Genomic DNA, 18,502 nt, shown 5'->3' with positions numbered 1-18,502 from the left:
CAGACTGAAGAAAGGGTAAAAACATTATAGGTTAATTCCTGGAAGACTGTTTGCTTTGAAAATGCCAGGTATTGAAGCATATTATTGATTTGTGAGAGTGCATCTGTTTAACCAAGCTGATCTCCTGTATTGTGGCTTGGGTCTCCATGTCCTTTCAGGCTCCAGGGATTAACAGTGGCATGCAACACAGATGCTGGCACACTGCTATCTTAGAGCCTTAATCATTTCCACATTTAACTTGGCCCTTTATAGCAGCTGTGCCCACATGAGCAGGGCTAGGCTGAACAGAAAGATAAGAGCAGCACAACTTTGGGACCTGCAATTCAACCCCGTGGCTGAAAAGTGCCCAAGTGACACCTTCCAGTACAGGGCAAAAAGGAAAGATCTCAGACAAAAAATGTAAAATTTGCCAACCATATTTTCTACATGCCTTAGCAGTGCCATTATCAGGAGGCTAAAGCTTTTGGATTGTAACAGGGGTCAACACCAGCAAAGTCCAGGCCAAATCCTCATCTTCCTAAGTTCACTACAGGTGCTGCACTGTGATGCTCTTACCATCCTGGGAGTTCACCTCCTGCCTTGGCTGACCTCTCCCCAGGCCTGGGGAAACATCCATATATCCATACTACAAGCACAGGAGAGTGCAGAGATGTGTCCCACAAAAATACAGCAGCACAGAGCCACAGCAGGAGCCTTGGTGGCTGTGCAGCACATGGTGACACCAGTGCCAACCTGGCACGTGTCCAGCAGAGCCACCAAACCACCACCAAAGAACAGATGTGAAAACAGCCAAATATTTCAACCCTGGGTAGACCCAGGAGGTCAAATGACTAAATCCTGTTGTTGAAACAGAAGTCAGACAGAAGTAGACCTACTATATAAAATCTCTAAGCTAGAAGTCACTCCTAAACTCAAGACCCAGCTGGGGACACTCACAGGCAACAACTGTGTGGGTGAGTGGAGAAGTCCTGAAGGCAGAGGCAGAGCATGGGGCTCCATTCTCAGGGCAGCATGACTTTACTCTCAGGCTGTTTAGATACCTGTGCACCTGATTTCTCTTCTGACCCAAACCATTCCAAAACCCCCAGCATCCACCCTAGCAGCTGTTCAGTTTCCAAGCAGCCTCCACTGTCTGCTCTCATCCTTTTCACCCTGGTCTGTCCACAGAACTCTGCCTCCCATCAAGCTGTACCAAATTCCCTGCTTTTGTCAATGCCTGGAGTCCTCAGCACCTCTTGCTTTCTCTTCTATCCTTTTAACCTTACCACTTGAAATCTGGGTTTCCAGATGTTTGCTGAAGACTGGTTGGAGGAAGATGCATTATCTGTGATTTGAGACAGCCACAGCTGCAGGGGAACTGGCCACCTTCCCTGGAGGGGCTCAAGCATCCACCACAGCCCAGAGCCACCCTCTGTTCTCACAGCTGTTCTCACTGCTGAGCTCTGCTGAGCTTTCTGAAGTCCCCTTGTTTGTTGAAAAAGCAATTTTCTGTGATACTTCAAGAAAGTGTTTGCTGCACTTCCCTGCATGACAAACACTCCTTTCAACAGGCTTTGTTTTTCAACCTCTGCATTTGAAAGCAGCATGCATTAAGTCATCCAATTTCATACACACATTGGATGAAGTGGGAAACCAGTCTGTGGCTAAAAGCACCAGCCCAGGGAAGCAGTGCAAGAAGGAAACCCCAAGCATCATCACAGACTTTGCACATGACAAAGCACTGAGGGAGAATTCTCAGGAGCATTCAAAGCCCACCAGCTCCTGCTGTGCTAAGCAAGAAGAGCAGAAAGCCAAGGTTGATAAAGACACCCAGGTCTTGCACTGCTACAGGAACTGCAGCCCCAGATGTACCAGAAGATACGAGCTACACCAGAAGTGCAAATGCAGCTGCTGGGGAACTCAGTGCAGAACAGCTGCTGGGCACACAGGAAGTGTCTGAAGTGGTTTTTGCAGCCCAGACCAGGTTCATCACTGCCACAGAAACAGGTTTCACAGACACTTCTAGGCTAAATGTGCTGTGATCACTGCAGCTCAGTAACTCTGCACTGTAATATGCATAGTGCCAGCAGGGTTTGGGGAAGCTCAGTGTATTATTACCTATATAGGAAATGAAGAGGAACCAGAGCTTACACAAACCAAGTCCAGAAGATATTTGTAATAACTTATTAGCCAACAGCTAATGTACACTCTGCAGTATGGTTGTTTATCCACTCTGCATTATTTAAAGACTCTGCAAACAAACATCACCAAGGAAGTCATTGATTTTTGGCAGGCAGCGTGTGCAGTGACCAGGGTTAAACAAGGACCAGCACAGGCAAGGGGGATGCTCTGCCTGACTTTCCCAACAACAACATGACCTTGGTGGTTGGTGGTTTTATCTCTTCACTCTGTGTTGGTATGATAAGAGGGCAATGCCTGAAAGGCTTTGAGGAGAGAAGCTGGTGGCTCCCCCAACCATCACTGGCAACAGCACCCTCTGAAAATCCAACCTCACCAGGCAGAGCTGGCCAGAACACCTAGCAAGGGAATTTTCAGATCACAGTTGCCTGCAGCAAGGATAACAAACACATGTGCAGCTTCGGCATTTCAAGATCCACTTACAAGAAAGATCTGTAAAATTTTGCCAACAAAACTAAACACTTATTTCAAGAAGGGTCCTAGAAACAAACTAGTGTTTGGAAAAAACCAGTAGAGCTTACTGTGGTTAAAATAGACTCAGCTGTCTAAAGAGACTTCTGGTTTCTCAAACAGGCTGATGGACTTCTCTCAAGCTGATTCAGCAGCAGAAACTACTTCTTGTCCATTTTTATCCTTCCACTATATTTATGATTTTTTCATTAACAAAACAAGGAAAAAAATACTGCAAGCCAAATTCTGCAAGCTACCAGTTTCTCTGAAAACCAAAGCAAAATGCCCAACCCACTCATTTCCACATCAAGAAAAGTATTACAGTTTGCTCTATTTTTGCAGAGGCTTATTTTCAAGAAGTGTTACAGATAATTTCCTCTGGACCTCTTATTCACATGTGCCAGTCTGTACAGCCAAGCCTAATCCTGTCCCTAAACAAGCTCAATGAAGGGAACAGCACAGACACAACCCCTAACTTTTCCTGTCATCACAAAGGGCAGCAGTACCCTGACCATGCCCCACAATGGCAGCAAAATGCCTCTGCCAAAGGCATTAAGCTGATAATTAATCAGTCTGGATCATTGCCTGGCTTGTTCTTGCAGCAGAGGCCCCAGTGATGAAGTTACAATTTAATTGAGTGTAAAAATAGGCAACAGCCTCTGCTGTCTACAAATAACACACATCTGCTGATGGAGGACAAAGAAATGAAGAAACCTCATTTAGCAATACACCATAAGTCACCCCAAGACTATGCTCTGTTAGAATTCCTCACTGTGACACCAGGAGACATGGTGTTATGGACAGTAAGACCCAACTGTCCTGTCTCCCTTTAAATCTTCTCTCCACCCATACTGGAAGGTGGCATGATCCCCTTCTTGGAAAGAGTGTGTTTAGGTGTGTCCAAAGGGAAATGTCTGGGTGTACCCACAGTTAGTCATCCTCCTACCACAGCTTAAAAAGGCTGAGAGAGGAATTTTCCTTAGAAAAATCCTCCTCTGCACTCTACCCCTGAACTCAGCCTGCCACCAAGTTTAGAAAGATGCTCAGGAATGGCAAAAAGTGGAAATTTGATTACACAACACTCCAAGATTCTCTCAGCAGTGCAGTGTTCTCACCAATCGGTGTGAGACCAGTGCTGTAGTACACTCTGGGGGAAAACCAGCTAAGAATGACTCCTACCTCACACAAGGCCTCTTTTCTAGGGCAACTGGGAAGAACACTGAAGATGAAGGCAGCTCCAGGGTTACACCCATGTGCTGAGCACTGTGGGGCTGAAAAGGCTCCTGTTGCCTACAGTGGAGGAGCCATAAGCACTCAAGTCTCAAGACTTGTTTTACCACTCTCCTGGGTGTTTGCTGGCATCCCTGTGATGGCAGAGGGTTTGTGCCTCTCAGGAGATATCTCCCACAAGCTGCTCAACACCACCTCTCCAACAGCACCCAGAGATGCTGCCAAGCAAAGATAATTTTGCTGCACATGGATCTCTCTAAGCAGGGCCAGAACTTCACCAACTGCACCAACACAACAGAAGCACAACATAAAGCTGAGGGTCTGACAGTGGAAGATAACTCAACACCAACTGAAAGCTAAGCTTTTCCATTTCTTTTTTGTTACTTCCCCTTCTCACTGCAGCAGAACCACTGTGTATCACATCCTCCTGTTTTGCCAGCAGGATTTCATGGAGCCAGTACCTTTCTGACCTGTGGTCTCCAGTTATTGCTTTCTGACAGTGGCACTGGAGTCAAACACAGTCCAAACAAACACAACTTTGCTTTACAGAAGCCAATTCTTAGGCCAATGCACTTGGAAAATCCCTAGCTCAGGCAGGGGCTCCCAAACTGACTGGGTTTGGGAAAAACAAACCTGCTGTTCTAAAGAGAAGAAAACAGCTTTGCAAAAAGTAAAATCTCTTAGAACTGTTTCACTGTGGCTCACAGCTTGGCTTGAGCAGGCTAGCCTCTGAAAAGGGAAAGGAAAACTGTCATGAAATGCAAGGATTATCTTCTGATCCATCTATTGGAACAAAAGGGAGATAAGGGATAACAGCAACATCAATCAGAAGTGTGGGAGAACCTATCATTGCTCATCCTTTGGAAAACTGATCTAAAGCAAATAGAAGATATTCACATGGCTTTTGACCCCAAGTGAAAAGAAAAACAGATCTCAGAGCCTTCTGTTCTCTGGCCCTGGTTATCCTCCTAACTCCTCAATAATATCATCAATAAGGAACTCAAGAACATTTTGAGCAGGCTTCCAATTCAGGAGACAATTAACTCAGATGAAGAAAGGTAAAACCTACTGCTACTGACTGGAAAGTGTTATTTCCAGAGTCAGCAGATCTGTGACTTTCCAAAATAATGAGGGCTTCTAATTTCTTAATGTAGATCCCATGGAGTAAGCATCAGAAACAAGACCTGGCAAGGCCCACCATGTTCTGTCCACAATTAGCCCACAGCTGGCCATTGACTGCATTCTGCTTCCTTCTGACCTGCCAGCTTGCTCTAGGACATGGAGCAAGCAGAAGGGAGGCCCTGCAGCACAAACATGGTTGATGGCTGGCCTTGCAGCAGGCAGATTTTTGTAGAACTGGAAGAACAGTGATGCCAAGGGTCAGCACTGCCCATTGCCCCATTCCAGGCACTACTGTACTCTCCACTGTACAACAGATGAGCTGTTTCAGGACAGGTTGTACTTCAGGGCAGATTAAAAACAGCAGGAAAACCACATTCTCTGGTACTACACAGGCTTCAGGAAGGGAGGGAGACTATTTCCCATTCCCCTGGCAACAGTTCTAAAGTCTGCTTGCATGACATTAGAAAACAAACAGGACAATGTCATGTCCGTGGAGCTGCTCTTTCCCGAGCAGCTCATACCACCACAGCCAGATGGGATCACTGCTGGTGAGGCAGCTCAGCCTTCAAGTGACCTGGAGAAACTTCACCATCCTTCCACTGGGCACGAGCTTCCAACAGGGTCCTTCAGTCCAGCCCCACCTTTCCCCCCAGCTGGTCACAAATTCACTCCTGGGCTTCACAAATTCACTGCTGGGCTTCACAAATTCACTGCTGGGCTTCACAAATTCACTGCTGGGCTCAAACAGAGCACTGAGACCCAACACACTTGCAGAGAGCTCAGACAGAAAAACCTGACTCTCCTCCTGTGGGGCCTCTGCAGGGCAGCACGCTACAGCAAGTCACAGCTGGAGCCACCACTGCACCTAACCACAGAAACCAAAGCATGGGATGCACATCCTAATGGGGTACAGAAAAGTGCTGGGTTTCACAGGTCACAGAGCTTCCAGGCAAGACCAAGAACATGCACATCAGAGCAAATTAAGACTTGTGCTGCTGGAGCACTGAAAAGCAAGCCCTTCTTACAGCAGTCACATTGCTCTGGGGGTAACACTGCAGCTCCTACAGCATCTGGGACCCCCCAGCCATGCACTGCCCAAAGACCACTGAATGCAGGCTGCAGCAGAGAATGTAGGAAAAAAAGAGCAGCAGAATCCTGAAAAGTTTGGACTTTCTGACATGGGGTGGAAGTAGTTACCCCTTTGCCAACAGGCAGAATATTATCTAGAAGATTTTTCAAACAAAAGTGAGCTCCTATGCAAATAGCAATGCATTGTATTAATGCTGTCAAGAGAGGAAACTACAGAATTCTAAAAACAATGACAAAAATAATCAAGACCTGATTTGCTTTTCTGTATTTATTCCTCATCTCCTTCTTGTATCACAGCCATACCATAAACTGAACATTTAAGGTTGAATTCCCCATTACCTTAAGCTCAGTCACATGCAGTAGAATTAAATCCTTGCATACCTTAAAGTTGCATTTTATGAGCCTGCCCAATGAGAAGGGGTAGTGAGGGAGAGCTAAGGGTTGAGGTGGATATTTCAGTTTTAATCACACTCATTGAGATACATTAATTTATTGAGATATATGCAAATACAAGCAAAGTGACTCAGTCCTGAGGTTTGATTAACGTAGTCCCCCTGATAAAGTTGGGAATTTCTTGGTTTTTAATGGTATATACCAAACACAATCTGATACTCTGCAAGAGTTGTTTTGGTTTGGGTTTTTCTGGTGTATTTGTTTTCTTTTCTTTTTTTTTTAAAGCAACTCTGAAAATTAGAGGTCTGACCTCCCAGGGTTTTCTATGGCAGCTGCATGAGTGACTGGCCTTTGCAAGTCTCCTTTCCATCCATTTATTTCATACTTCATTCACCAGATTTAAGAAAACAAGCACACTTGTTACCACAAAGGGGTGGAAACAAGGGGTATAAAGAAAAAGAGCATGCATTTTCTTTCAAATAATAACAGCCTTAATTTAAGAAGGGAAAAAATCCAGTTACTGGGAGCCAGAGAAACACAACATCAAATCTGCACTATTTAAACAACAGAGGAATTAGCACTTTTAAACATATTTAGTATGCTGGCTATGATTGCCAACCAAATGAAAAGAGCATCAAATGCAAATGAAGAGGGTGAGCGCAGGGTGAGGTGACACAGCACCCAAGGGGACACACAGAGCCCACCCCACAGCCCCTGGGCTGCCTCCCAGCCCTGCCTGGGGTCCCTATCACAGCAGCAGCTCCCACACCATGGGCCACCAATGCACTCAGAGCTGGCTGGGAGTCTCCCCTTCCCTGGAGGTTTTTAAGATGCTTTGCTAAATGGGATCTCTAATGACTTAAAATGATGCATCTTTCATTCCCCCCCACTGGAACCACAGTCTGGTTGATCCCCACTATGCCAGCTCAGCTGACCTAATTCCTCCTGTTATTCTGATGCTAGGAGACAAGCCAGGTGCTCCTGCAGCCAGACTGAACATTACTGCCCTAAGCAACCAGTGATGCACAATTTGATTCATTTCTATCGGCCCCCCTTGAAACAACCTTGCTTAGTAAACAGATGCAGCTCTGAGATCCTCACTCTGCATTTTCACAGCATCTCTGTGTTTATGGTAGTATTAAAGGTCTGCACATTATGAAGCTGGAGACAATGCACAATTAAAGGGCCCCTTTGCTATACAATAAGCACAGCAGAGGTTCCAAAGCTATCTATGGGCAGGGCTCGTCCCTGCATTCTGCTGTGAACATTTGTTATTACATTTCTCAGACAGGAAACCTAACATCTGAAGACAATTAAGATGCTTTCTCTTAATCAAAGTATGTTTAGGTCTGCACCTGAGAAACATTGCCTTGGAAGATCACATCATTTATGTTCATTTTCCACCAAATGTGCCATTTGCTCCTGCTACATGAACATAAGTAACAGCAGGGAAAAAAAACACCAGCCAGACAACAAAAAACACCCAGCAAAACCATGTATACTTATTCTGAAAACAAAACCAAAGCAAAAACCTCTCCTTGCCTTTGCATGGACCACCCCCTCTGCTGACCACCCCTGTGCTTAGCTTCTCATTCCCACTGGATCTCACTTCTGGGATGGAGGCAGTTTGCCTCATGGAAAACCCACATCCAGTTCTCTGGATGTTTTCCCAAGGCAAACCAGAGCCATCCAGCTTGGATTCCTACCACCAGCACCAACCCTCTGTTTGCTGGTCTGTGCAAAGCTTTTCAGGTGGTATCAACAGGTGGGAATGCAGGAGGAGGAGGGAGGACACACCAAAGTGAATTGTACCCTCCATTCTCAATACAAGAAAGAGCACTAATATGAGCTTTTGAGACACACAGGTTTATTGCAGTTTCACAGTTCAGTGGCAAGTTCAGTCTAGTCACAAAACTAAATCTTTCAATTAGGCTTTGGTTTGAGCCTATAAATATTTGAAATTAATTTAAACAGTGTTTTTCCACCTGAATTTGATCCCGCCCAGCCACTGATTAGGAGACACTTCTTCCCACACATCATCCAAATCTTCACCTTCTTGCTTTGCTCACTCCAAATGTGTTCAGTCATCACAAGGATTTACACAGTGGAAATTTTCATGGTGGAAACACTGGTGGAGCTTCAAGACCAGCAGCACAAACAGCAGCCACCAGAGCTTTGCTATCAAACTGTGAACACAACAGCCTTCCAGTTTCCTATTACTGCTGGGAAACATTCCTTAATCTGTCATTATAGGCTGAGTAATGCTACCTTCCACAGGAGCTTTGGAGACCATTAACCACCACATTGCTGGCTCTTCCATGACACCTTAATCATGTGAGAGGAACACAGGTGTGTGCTTCACACACAGCATGAGTAAAACAGTGACCATAATTTCAGAAATGTGGCAAGACAACTCCCTCTAAAAAAAGCCCATGACTGAGGTCTATATTTAGTGGTCAACATTAGCTGGATGTTTCTGTGACCTGCACAGTGGGATACTTGGCTGGGGAAGCCAGCATCAAATCAAAGTTCAACGCTACAGAACTCTCAACTCTCCGCAAACATGGCCATTCTGGTCCACTAAATTCCCAAACATTTCCCTACAAAACAACTGGCAGAGGGTGGCTGTGTTTTCATCCTTTCCTCTTCTAGCTCTAAATTAAGCCAGATTCAATCTTCAGTAAGAGTGATTCCCTTCAACAGATGCGAGGATGCTGACGGAGCAGGACAGCAGACACCCCATTCTTGTCTGCAGCACAAACAGAAAGAGGATTGCTTGGCAGTTCAGAGAGCTGCACTTTACACCCACTCACCAGGCAAGCTGCCAGCTTTGCTAGGGGATGGAATTAAACCAGGGTTTAAGCAGGCAGCCTGACCTCAGGAGAGCAATCTCCCAGACACAGAGTGCCTCTTCAGTCATCCCAAGTGCCTCAGTGGAGCCCTGTCTCCAGAGACAGAGCATGTAAACAGCAGTGCCTGAGGAACAGAAGATCCTGCATGAGGTGGCACGAGAGGTGGCCAGGCATGAGGTGACACTGCAGCAGCACTGATTCACCCAGCCCCACGCTCATCAGAGCACTGCTGCAGCAGAGGTGAGCAGTGCTGGAGGGCACACAGAAGGACACTGCTGTCCACAGGGTCCTGGGGGACAGCAGGAGGCACGTACACAAGATGCAGAGTAGCATCTAAAGGCTCTGTGTCAGAAAAAGGGTGATGGTGCAGCCAGCACAGCACATCACAGCCCAGCAGCCATAGCAATATTGATCACAAGGACTTTCTACACAGCAGCAACACAAGGCTGTCATTACCTGGCTCTCAAGACCAGCCCAGGGTGACTGATCACTAACCTGAGAAGCATTTGTTCTGCCACCCATGCCTTAATCCATGTGCACAAGAAAAATCTGCACTGCAAGGACTCTGTGTTCTTTGTCTCCAGGTGATACAGTCATCGCTGCAGAAATATTTTTGGTGAGTCTGTACCAGGTGACTGAGCAAAGCATTTGTCTCAGCTCATCCCAAACTGGTGAGTATAATCAATCTACCTGTTACCAAAGTGTAGAAAGCAGACCCTCAGGTAACATAGGCTGAGCCAGAAACGTCACAGCACAGGGTCTCGTGTGCCTTTAACAGCTGTGTTGCTGCAACCAGTCCATCCCACCCATCCAGAAACTGGGGGGCTAAAACCTAACACAAAAACCACCTGATCTCCACTCAAGCACAGTCATAGCTAGGCTGCTCTAAGAAACAAGTTCAGCTCACAGTGCACAACTAGGGAAAAATCTGTCAGTAAAAATAATCCTTCTTATTTCATGCAGGAAAATGCTTTCTAATATCCAAAGCATGACACGTCCAGATTCAGCAGATTTTCTGTCCTAGCACCAACACAGCCACATATGAAATATTCAGCTGACACCTATTCAATCTGAGGCAGCTGGCACAGAACAGGGAGGGAAAGACACTCAGAATCTCCCACTGCCCAAAGATCTTAGCTATGTATGCAGGAACTTCTGCCTAGTGCTGGAAGAAATTTTCTGGCACACAGTGCTCCCAGGATCTGACAAGTCCAAGAGTTCCCTTCCTACCATTCAATCTCCTCAGCTCATCAAGTGGTCTCTGATCACAGATTTAATGTCCTGAGACCCAAAGGAAACCAAAGCAAGCCCCACACACCAGAGCACATGTGCTAAGCTTTTCCTGTCAATGAACATGAAGAGTTGAGCTGATCCTGAGTCGTGGAGACCAGTTTTCCAAGAAACTTTATTTCTATACCAAGTCCTCCTTTGGCAGAAACCATCATTTGTTGTTACTAATTTGCACCTTAAGGAACAAGGGCTCGTTTGGCTGTTGTCAGAGGAAAAGGATTTCTGGTACCCAGATGTCCCTCTGGAGCACTCTGCTCCTCTTTGCTGCAGACTGGGGACCCCAGCCTGCCAGCTGAGGGGTCAGGTAGTGCTCAGCAGCAACTAATATACCCCACACAGGGTGGAACACAGCTTTTACTGTCTGCCAAACACCTCCTGTGCCTAGGAAAAACCCACACCACAACTCCATACTGACACTAAATAGACAGCACTTTTAGAAATGTGGTTTAGTAAGATTTATCCTCTTTTTGAGCAGGGGTTCTTGCATTAGGCTCCTAAACTATTAACATCACCTCTCATTAATATGAGAGCACATATAATGGGAATATGCATATTTCATTTTGTGAGCCATTCTCATGTACTGATGCTGTACTAAGGACTCCAGCAAGGGGATCTATAAAAGTCCAGTTGCTGCACTTTTATGGATTAAACTTTCATCAGAATCCTTTATTCCTAGGAAGTTTCTTATTTTGTCATTATTTATGAACCAGTATCACAAAGATCTGTGAAATGAGAAGGAACACAGCAATTTTTCCCGGATTTGAAGGATGAATTAAGGGTGAGAGCTGCTCATCAGTACTAAATGTCAGTACTGCAAGTGTTTGTCTGGAGCAAATCTAGCCTTACATCAAAAATCTCATGTTGTGAGAGGTCTGGCTAACATGAGTTTTTAACCAGGAAAATGTAAATGAAAGCATCATTGGGTGTAATCACTCGCTTAAAGCCACTGTGGTTTTGGTAACCATTTCCTTGTGTGCAAGAAACACACGAGTAAAAGTCAGAGTCACTGTTGACAGGCAGTGCAGAGGAAGGGAGGACACAAAATGCAATGACAGACAAAGCTACAGGGCAACAATAAGTTTCACAGGAAGTATTTTTTTCCCTTTTGCTCTATGTTGTAATGCAAGGCTAAACATCTTCTACTTTAGAAAGCCTACAAGTAAGGATTCAATTAACTGCAAATATGGTATTTTTGAGGATAAATACACATGCAGCTATGAATGAAGCTCCTGATCTGGTATCAGGGGAGCAATGTGAGTAGTTGTCTTTTCCACAAAGGAAAGGTGGGCAGAAGCCAGCCTTCCACAGACCTGCACTTTTACCTTTGCAGATAATTTACTCTCACACAACCCCTAAGCAGACACAGAGCAAGACCAAACACTCAGACACACTAAACACACAACATATGTGGGTTAACTGTGACAGACTGTCTGGTAACAGATCACCTCACACCAGAGGAGAGTCCACACCCAATGCCCCCTAAATAATCTCATTTTCTCTGAGAAATCAAATTACCCAGGTCATACAAGGACTCTATGACAAAGCTGGTAACTAAGCACAAACCTGGGCATGCCTTGAGCCCTGGACCATTCTTAAGTTCCTGTTTTGTGGTATCTGACATAGCTTCTTGGTAAAATCTCACCAGACTACACTGCTAAACACAGAATTTGATAAAGCTCATCCCAAAAGGAGAAAAACACATTTCTATAATTGCAACAGTGATGAAATTGCTCCTTTTGCAGAAAACGTCTTTTGAGTTGCTTCCTACTCAGCAGTAATTTGAAGCAGGGAGAGGAATCTAACAAAAGTGTTGAAAGATCTCAGTAAGCATAAATACTTCATACAAATGCTAACTATGGAGTGCAGGAGCAGCCAGTCACTCTCTCAAGTGAAAAGTTATTAAGCAAATTAGGAAAGTACAGAGAATTAAAAGGAAAAAAAAAAACCAACAACAAACAAAAACATCCAGACCATGAGACCTAGTGCTCCGAGTGGGCTGAGCCCACAGGAAGCTTTCCCAGCTACTCTGCAGCGCTCATCAGCCCAAAGGCTGCTCTGCCTGATGAGCTCAGGAGCAGAGCACAGCACAGCTATCCAAGGAGATTTCCCAGCAGCAATTCTGCTCCCCAGGGCAGCCCTGCAGAGCCCCCGCTCCGGCAGGGAGGGACCCAGGGCTGTCCCAGCTCCGGGGCTGCGGCACAGCGGGTGACACCGGGTGACACCGAGTGACAGCGGCGGACTACAGCACCCAGCAGGCACCGCCGGCACTCACCGCCGGGGCTGACGCGGAGCCACCGGAGCCAATCCACGGCACAAGGAGGAAATGTCAACAAACACGGCGGCCTGCGGGACGCGTGATACCGGCGACAGGGCAGGACACGGCCGATAAGCCACGCCAGGGCCGGCCGGGGGTGGTCACACAGCGGTCACCCACCCTGGACTGCAGCCCTTCACCCTTCAGCACCGCCTGGACCGCAGCCCCTCATCCTCCAGCACCGCCTTTCCATTCCGCAGCGTTATTTGTTAAAAAGCGTTCACAAACGGCAAAGAAAACTTGCCCCGTTATCAAGCAGGATTAACAAATAATCAAGGGGGAAAAAATAAATTTAAAACGGGATGGTTCGCGTTTCGCAGCAGATCGGTTTTAGCCCCTCTAGATTAGATTGTCGGGGCTGGCTTTGAAGGAAAAATGTCTGCTGCAATTTTTAACACTTAACACTTAGTGACGACCACAAGGACAACAGAAAAAATGCAAATTAAAATCCTCTGGAGCTAAGACAATCATATGCCACAAAGTCATGCTTGCGCTATTTTCACATGGCCAACGAAAAAGAAATTTTCTCAGGGAGTGTATCCAGACCAGAGAAATAAAATAAAGAAGTGGGCATGCCAAAAATAACTACTAATTTTATTTCTAACATTTTGAGAACTTAAAAGCTTCCAGCACAGATGTATTCACCACACTGAATTTCACTGTGTAACACCCTGGAGCAGAAGCTCCCACCTCAACTCCCAATTGCACATGAGTTGTCTGGTCCAGCCAACAACTAACACATGATCTGCTGTGTTTGTTTATCTTTCCATAACTTATCAGAAGGCTTTCTCTCCCCCCCACCTCCCCCCACCCCGAGTACACATCAGAATACAAACACTCGTTAAAAAGTGAAATTTCACAAACGCCATTCAACTTTTCCCAAATTTAGAATGCTTTGACATAATTGAATGTATTTACCTGGAAGTCATACAAGGCAACAATGTTTTCATGTTTCAATTCCTAGAAAAAGCAAAAAAAAAAAAAAAAATACCATAAGCTAGGAGCAACAAAGGGCATACAGAATAAAGACTGAAGAAAATAAGCCAGTCTTCCTTTACCTTAAGAATTTTAATTTCCTTGCCTAGCAGTGTTTGTGATTTCGCAAGGTTCTTCTTGTTAATACATTTCACAGCTACTTCCAGCTCAGGTTTCTGAAACAGTACATAAATAACACAAACAAATGTAAATTTCACCATTCATTCACATTAGGATAAGCAGCCTCTTAACAGATTACAAATCCTACTGAAAGAAGTGTCTTGCAGCACCGGTAAAGGCCTCTCACTTCACATCCTAATGCCTTCTCCTTACTTGTTCAGACTTGCCCTTTCCTGAATTATGCTTGTCAGCCCAAGGAGAAAAGCCCAAGGTTTAGGTTTTTGTTACTACTTCATACAATGATTATCCTCTTATTTAATCACTAGAAATAAATGCACTGTGGGAGCCGTGGCTTATCCCAAGCACTAATGATGGAAAATCCACTGCCGGATTGGTTTCCTTTTATTTACCAGTAAGAGATTTCTCCTCCTCCTTGAAAAATTAAGTGGAGAAGGAGAAGACTTCACAGACACAAACACACAAAAATCCCAAACAAACTAAAGAGTTCTTTTCATAGATAGTGTGTAGGGATTTTTTTCTCCCTTGTTTTGGGGACGGGTTTTGAGTGGATCTGGGAGGCAGCTGACGGCCTCCCAGCCCCAAGGTGAAGCCACCTGCCCGGCTCCTGCCGGGACACACACCTGCTTGGAAGAAACTCCGAGGCGAACAATAATAAATAAAAATAAGCACCCCAAGCCCGGGGTGATGCCCAGGCTGGCAAGAGCCGCCGCTTGCGGCGGGGATGCGGCGACCGGGGCGCGCTGCCCCCACCTCGGCCCAGAGCAGGAAATAAATAAATAAATGAAAAGCAGAAGCGGGGAGGGTGGAAATAAAAAGCAGGGATTCTCACCTCTTTGTGCCTGCCTTTGAAGACGACGGCGAAGGCTCCGTGCCCGATCAGGTCCTTCCTGCTGAACTCAAACTTTCCCACCGTCTCCATGGCGCTGCGCCGGGGGGTCCCGGGGGCCGGCGGCGAGGCTGCGGCCGGGACGGCTTCAGAGCTGCAAAGGGACGAGGAGGAGGAGGAGGATGGCGGTGATGAAGGAGCTGCCTTTAAAGAAAATTAAACCTCTCCCAATCCAAACACGACGGGGGTACCCCCCGCCACCGCCCCCCTCGGAGCGGTCGGGAGCCGGAGCAGCCCCGCTCCCGCCGGCCCCGGCAGCTCCGCGCCGGGCTGCGCTGCCCACCTCGCCCTCGTCCATGGGCTGCCTCTTCCTGCCGAGCGGCCGGGAGCCGGGCATTGTCAGCGGCCGGGGCGAAGCTGGCTCCTCAGCAGCGGGCCTCCCCCATCTCCTCCTCGGGCCGGGCCGGCGCGGCTCCTCGGGCCCCGCTTCAGGCGGGGCTCCCCATGCCGAGCCCCGGCCCCCCCGCCGGCAGGCGCGGCTTCGCCGAGAGTCCACCTTAAGCGCGATCCACCTTAACGCCCGGTCCGCCTCACGGCAGCGCTCCACCTTAAGCGCGATCCACCTTAAGGGCCGCCCGCGCCCCCGGCTGTGAGCGCTGGCGGGGCCGGGGTCGCGGGGCCGGGGTCGCTCCGCGGGAGCCGCCGCTCGCTCGGCCGGGCCCGGACAAAGCTGTGCGGAGCGGAGCGGGAGCGCCGGGCGGCGCAGGCGCGATGTGCGGCGGGGGAGGCGGTGGGCAGGCGGGCGGGCAGGCGGGCAGAGCGGCGGCGGCACCTGAGGCGGAGCGGCCGGGCCCGGCACATTTAAAGGCGCCGCCTGCCGAGCGCCTGAGTCAGCGCCGCGCTGCCGCGGCCCCCGAGCCGCCGGCCCGGGAGGGCTCCTGGCAGCGACCCGTCCCGGCCTTTGGGAGGTGACACAACCATGGGATGGTTCTGAGTTGGAAAGGACACACAACGATATTGAAGTGCAGCTCCTGGCCCTGCACAGCAGAGCCCCAATAATCCCACCACATGCCTGAGAGCATTGTCCAAGTGGTTCTTGAGCTCTGTCAGGCTCGGTGGTCGCCACTTCTCTAGGCAGCCTGTTCCAGTGCCCAGCTACCTATTAGCAAAGAACCTTTTCCCAATATCCATCCTGAACCTCTCCCGACACAGCTTCAGGCCATTCCCAGGGGTTCTGTCACTGTCACCCGCAGATCAGTGCCTGCCCCTTTCACTTCCCTTCCCAACCCCACAGTTGTACACCACAATAAGGGCTCCTGTCTTCAGGCTGAACAGACCCAACTGATCTTTCAAACAATTAAACAAATGCGTCTGGTTGGGTGAAGTTCAGCCCAGGAGCTGTAAAGTGTCCAGGTGGAGCTGGTCCCAGCATCCCCAGCACCCCTTCCTCTCTCCCAGCATAGCCCACCCACCTCCTCCTCCACAGGCTCTGGCTCTTTCCCACTCGCTCCTGTGCCAGGGCACCATGGCTCCTTTTTGGGGAACCAGCCAGGCCTCCAGAAGTGCCCGAGGGTGCCTCCATGGAGCTCTCCTCTGACAGACTCTTCTTGATGTCCTGCTTTAGAGCTCGGCATGGAATCACTGTTGCGATAAGAAACCTTTCCTGGCCACAGCCTGGTGAGCCTGGTGTGTGGTTTGGCCATCCCATCTCTTGCTGCACAGTGACCCACAAGCTCTGCCCTGTGGGTGTGGGCTCACAGGTCATTCCTTCTGTGGCGGGAACCTCTCATGCATTTGCTCCATCCTCTGCTCCAGGCTGCCCAAATCCACCAGCCCTGGCAGCACCCACACCGCTTGCGCACTCGCTCGTGTTTGTACACTTATCACAACGTCAAACCCCAACTGCAGGGAAAACAACGCTCCCCATGGGCAGCACCGCTGCTCACACGCTCTGCCTGAAGTTTGTTTTTTACCCAACTGCGCGGTATCGACCCAGCTATCGACCTGTGCCAGCGCTGCAGCTCCAAACACGCAGTGCCAGGGTGATGCCAGTGGCTCTGCAGACACCCAGCACACAGGGTGCTGGTGTTGTGACGCTGGGTGGCTGCAGTTATCACCAGTCTCGGCACAAGTCGGGCACAAACAGCACTTCACAGCGTCAGGACACGTTATCTACACAGAGGCAGTGGCTGTCTGATATGCTATCTGGCCCATAGGCTGTTGTCCTTGGTTCCCACATAACTGGTGTTCAGGTACCTTCCTCCGCTTCAAGTTTTAGTGGGAAAATGACAGTGTGAACTAAGTGGCTGGTAGGGATTGGCATCTCGAATTCCAGCAGTTTAGTGCTTGTCGGGAACTGTGAAAGTGACAAGGATATTCTTCAGTGGGAATCTGAAAACTGCCTCTGTTGAAGTAGCCCTTAAACCAAAAGAAGACTAGAGCACCTTTGTAATTTCAGGAGAAATTCATTTTAGAACTCCTTTAAAAAACATACAATATATTTACCTACTTTTCTTTCACACTTCTGTATCATCCACATCTAGAATTTCAGGCCTTTGTCAATGATCATAAGGGTTTAATTTAAAAACTAACACAGAAACCAGTAAAAATGTCAAACATCATCAAAAAATAGTGCTTGGCAAATGCCAGACTTGGGAATTAATTTTACCCCTTGTTAAAAGCCACTGTCTCTAATGCAGAAGGTAACAGTTGAAAAAGCTTAGGCAGGAAGTGAAGAACATGTTTTGAAACTACTTAGATGATTTCTGAGCAGGCAAAATCTTGTATCTGCCTTGGCTGGAAAGCAGCCAGAGCACTCCGGTTAGCAAGTGCACTCTTGCAAGAGCTGTGGTAAAATCTGCAGTGCCCACAGGTGTTTCTGCCTTTCCTTCCCCAGCTCAGCAAAGACATTCAGTCCTGGGTGAAGGAGGAAGTTGATATGACTGCTGTTCAATTAGAGGCCAAAATATCCCACTGATGAATGTCCTTTGTTCTGTACAGAGTGTGCTTATTTGTTCCTTCACATGCTGCTGGTTATGAAAAAAAAAAGTCAAACGTAAGTTAGATTTGACTAAACGTGGGTCCTAAGGCAGCTCTTTGCATGCAGCTGTTTACAGAGCCAGGTGGCAAAGTCAACCTCCTCTCTGCTGACAGTCTGGTTTTGTTTTAGGCAAATTTGTTTTGTTTTTAAGCAGGCTCACTGGGTAGCTTTCTAATGAGTAACAGGACTTCAAGACAGCAGAATAAAAGTCTGTACTAGGATCAGGACCAAGTAGCACTGGATGCCATGGGCACATGAGGCATCACATGCACTTTGAAGGATCAGTTTAACATTTGTAGCGATTAAACATCTTTCAATTGTGTGTCTTCAAAAAAAATAGCTTGGTGAAAGTATTTTGAACGTCTACAAAAATTTAGAAACTTCCCCCAGGACCACTAATAAAATGTAATGCCCCTTGACAGCAAATATGGGTTTGAGATGTTTGGAGTGCACTCTGCAGACACATCTGTTCATTTTGGAACAAAGAGGGCTGAAAAGCTTTTTAATTAAATGTAGGATTCTTCAATTTTATTTTTTTTCTTGTGGTTTGCTGATTAAAAGCTTGTGTTGTATCAATTCTTCCCTGATGTCCAGAATTCAGT

The 18,502-nt window shown here is 47.4% G+C and overlaps 1 protein-coding gene across 3 annotated transcripts in view; it reads right to left on the bottom strand.

Moving 5' to 3' along the window:
* Positions 1-15,645, bottom strand: part of ULK1 (unc-51 like autophagy activating kinase 1) — a 75,823-nt gene extending 60,178 nt beyond the window's left edge. Inside the window, exons 1-4 of one of the 3 annotated variants that reach the window (XM_077187582.1) lie at positions 15,204-15,645; positions 14,864-15,014; positions 13,977-14,069; positions 13,837-13,878 (exon numbers count right to left, since the gene is read on the bottom strand). In XM_077187582.1, the coding sequence (XP_077043697.1) occupies positions 13,837-13,878; positions 13,977-14,069; positions 14,864-14,953 (225 nt within the window). In that variant the 5' untranslated portion in view covers positions 14,954-15,014; positions 15,204-15,645. The remainder of the gene's footprint in view (positions 1-13,836; positions 13,879-13,976; positions 14,070-14,863; positions 15,015-15,203) is intronic. The other 2 variants (XM_077187581.1, XM_054646068.2) reach the window with 2 other exon arrangements.
* Between the last annotated feature and the right edge of the window lie 2,857 nt (positions 15,646-18,502).

The sequence above is a fragment of the Agelaius phoeniceus genome, chromosome 18 (genome assembly GCF_051311805.1).
Source record: "Agelaius phoeniceus isolate bAgePho1 chromosome 18, bAgePho1.hap1, whole genome shotgun sequence".
NCBI classification, from domain to species: domain Eukaryota; kingdom Metazoa; phylum Chordata; class Aves; order Passeriformes; family Icteridae; genus Agelaius; species Agelaius phoeniceus.
This window is presented reverse-complemented; position numbering and strand designations above follow the sequence as displayed.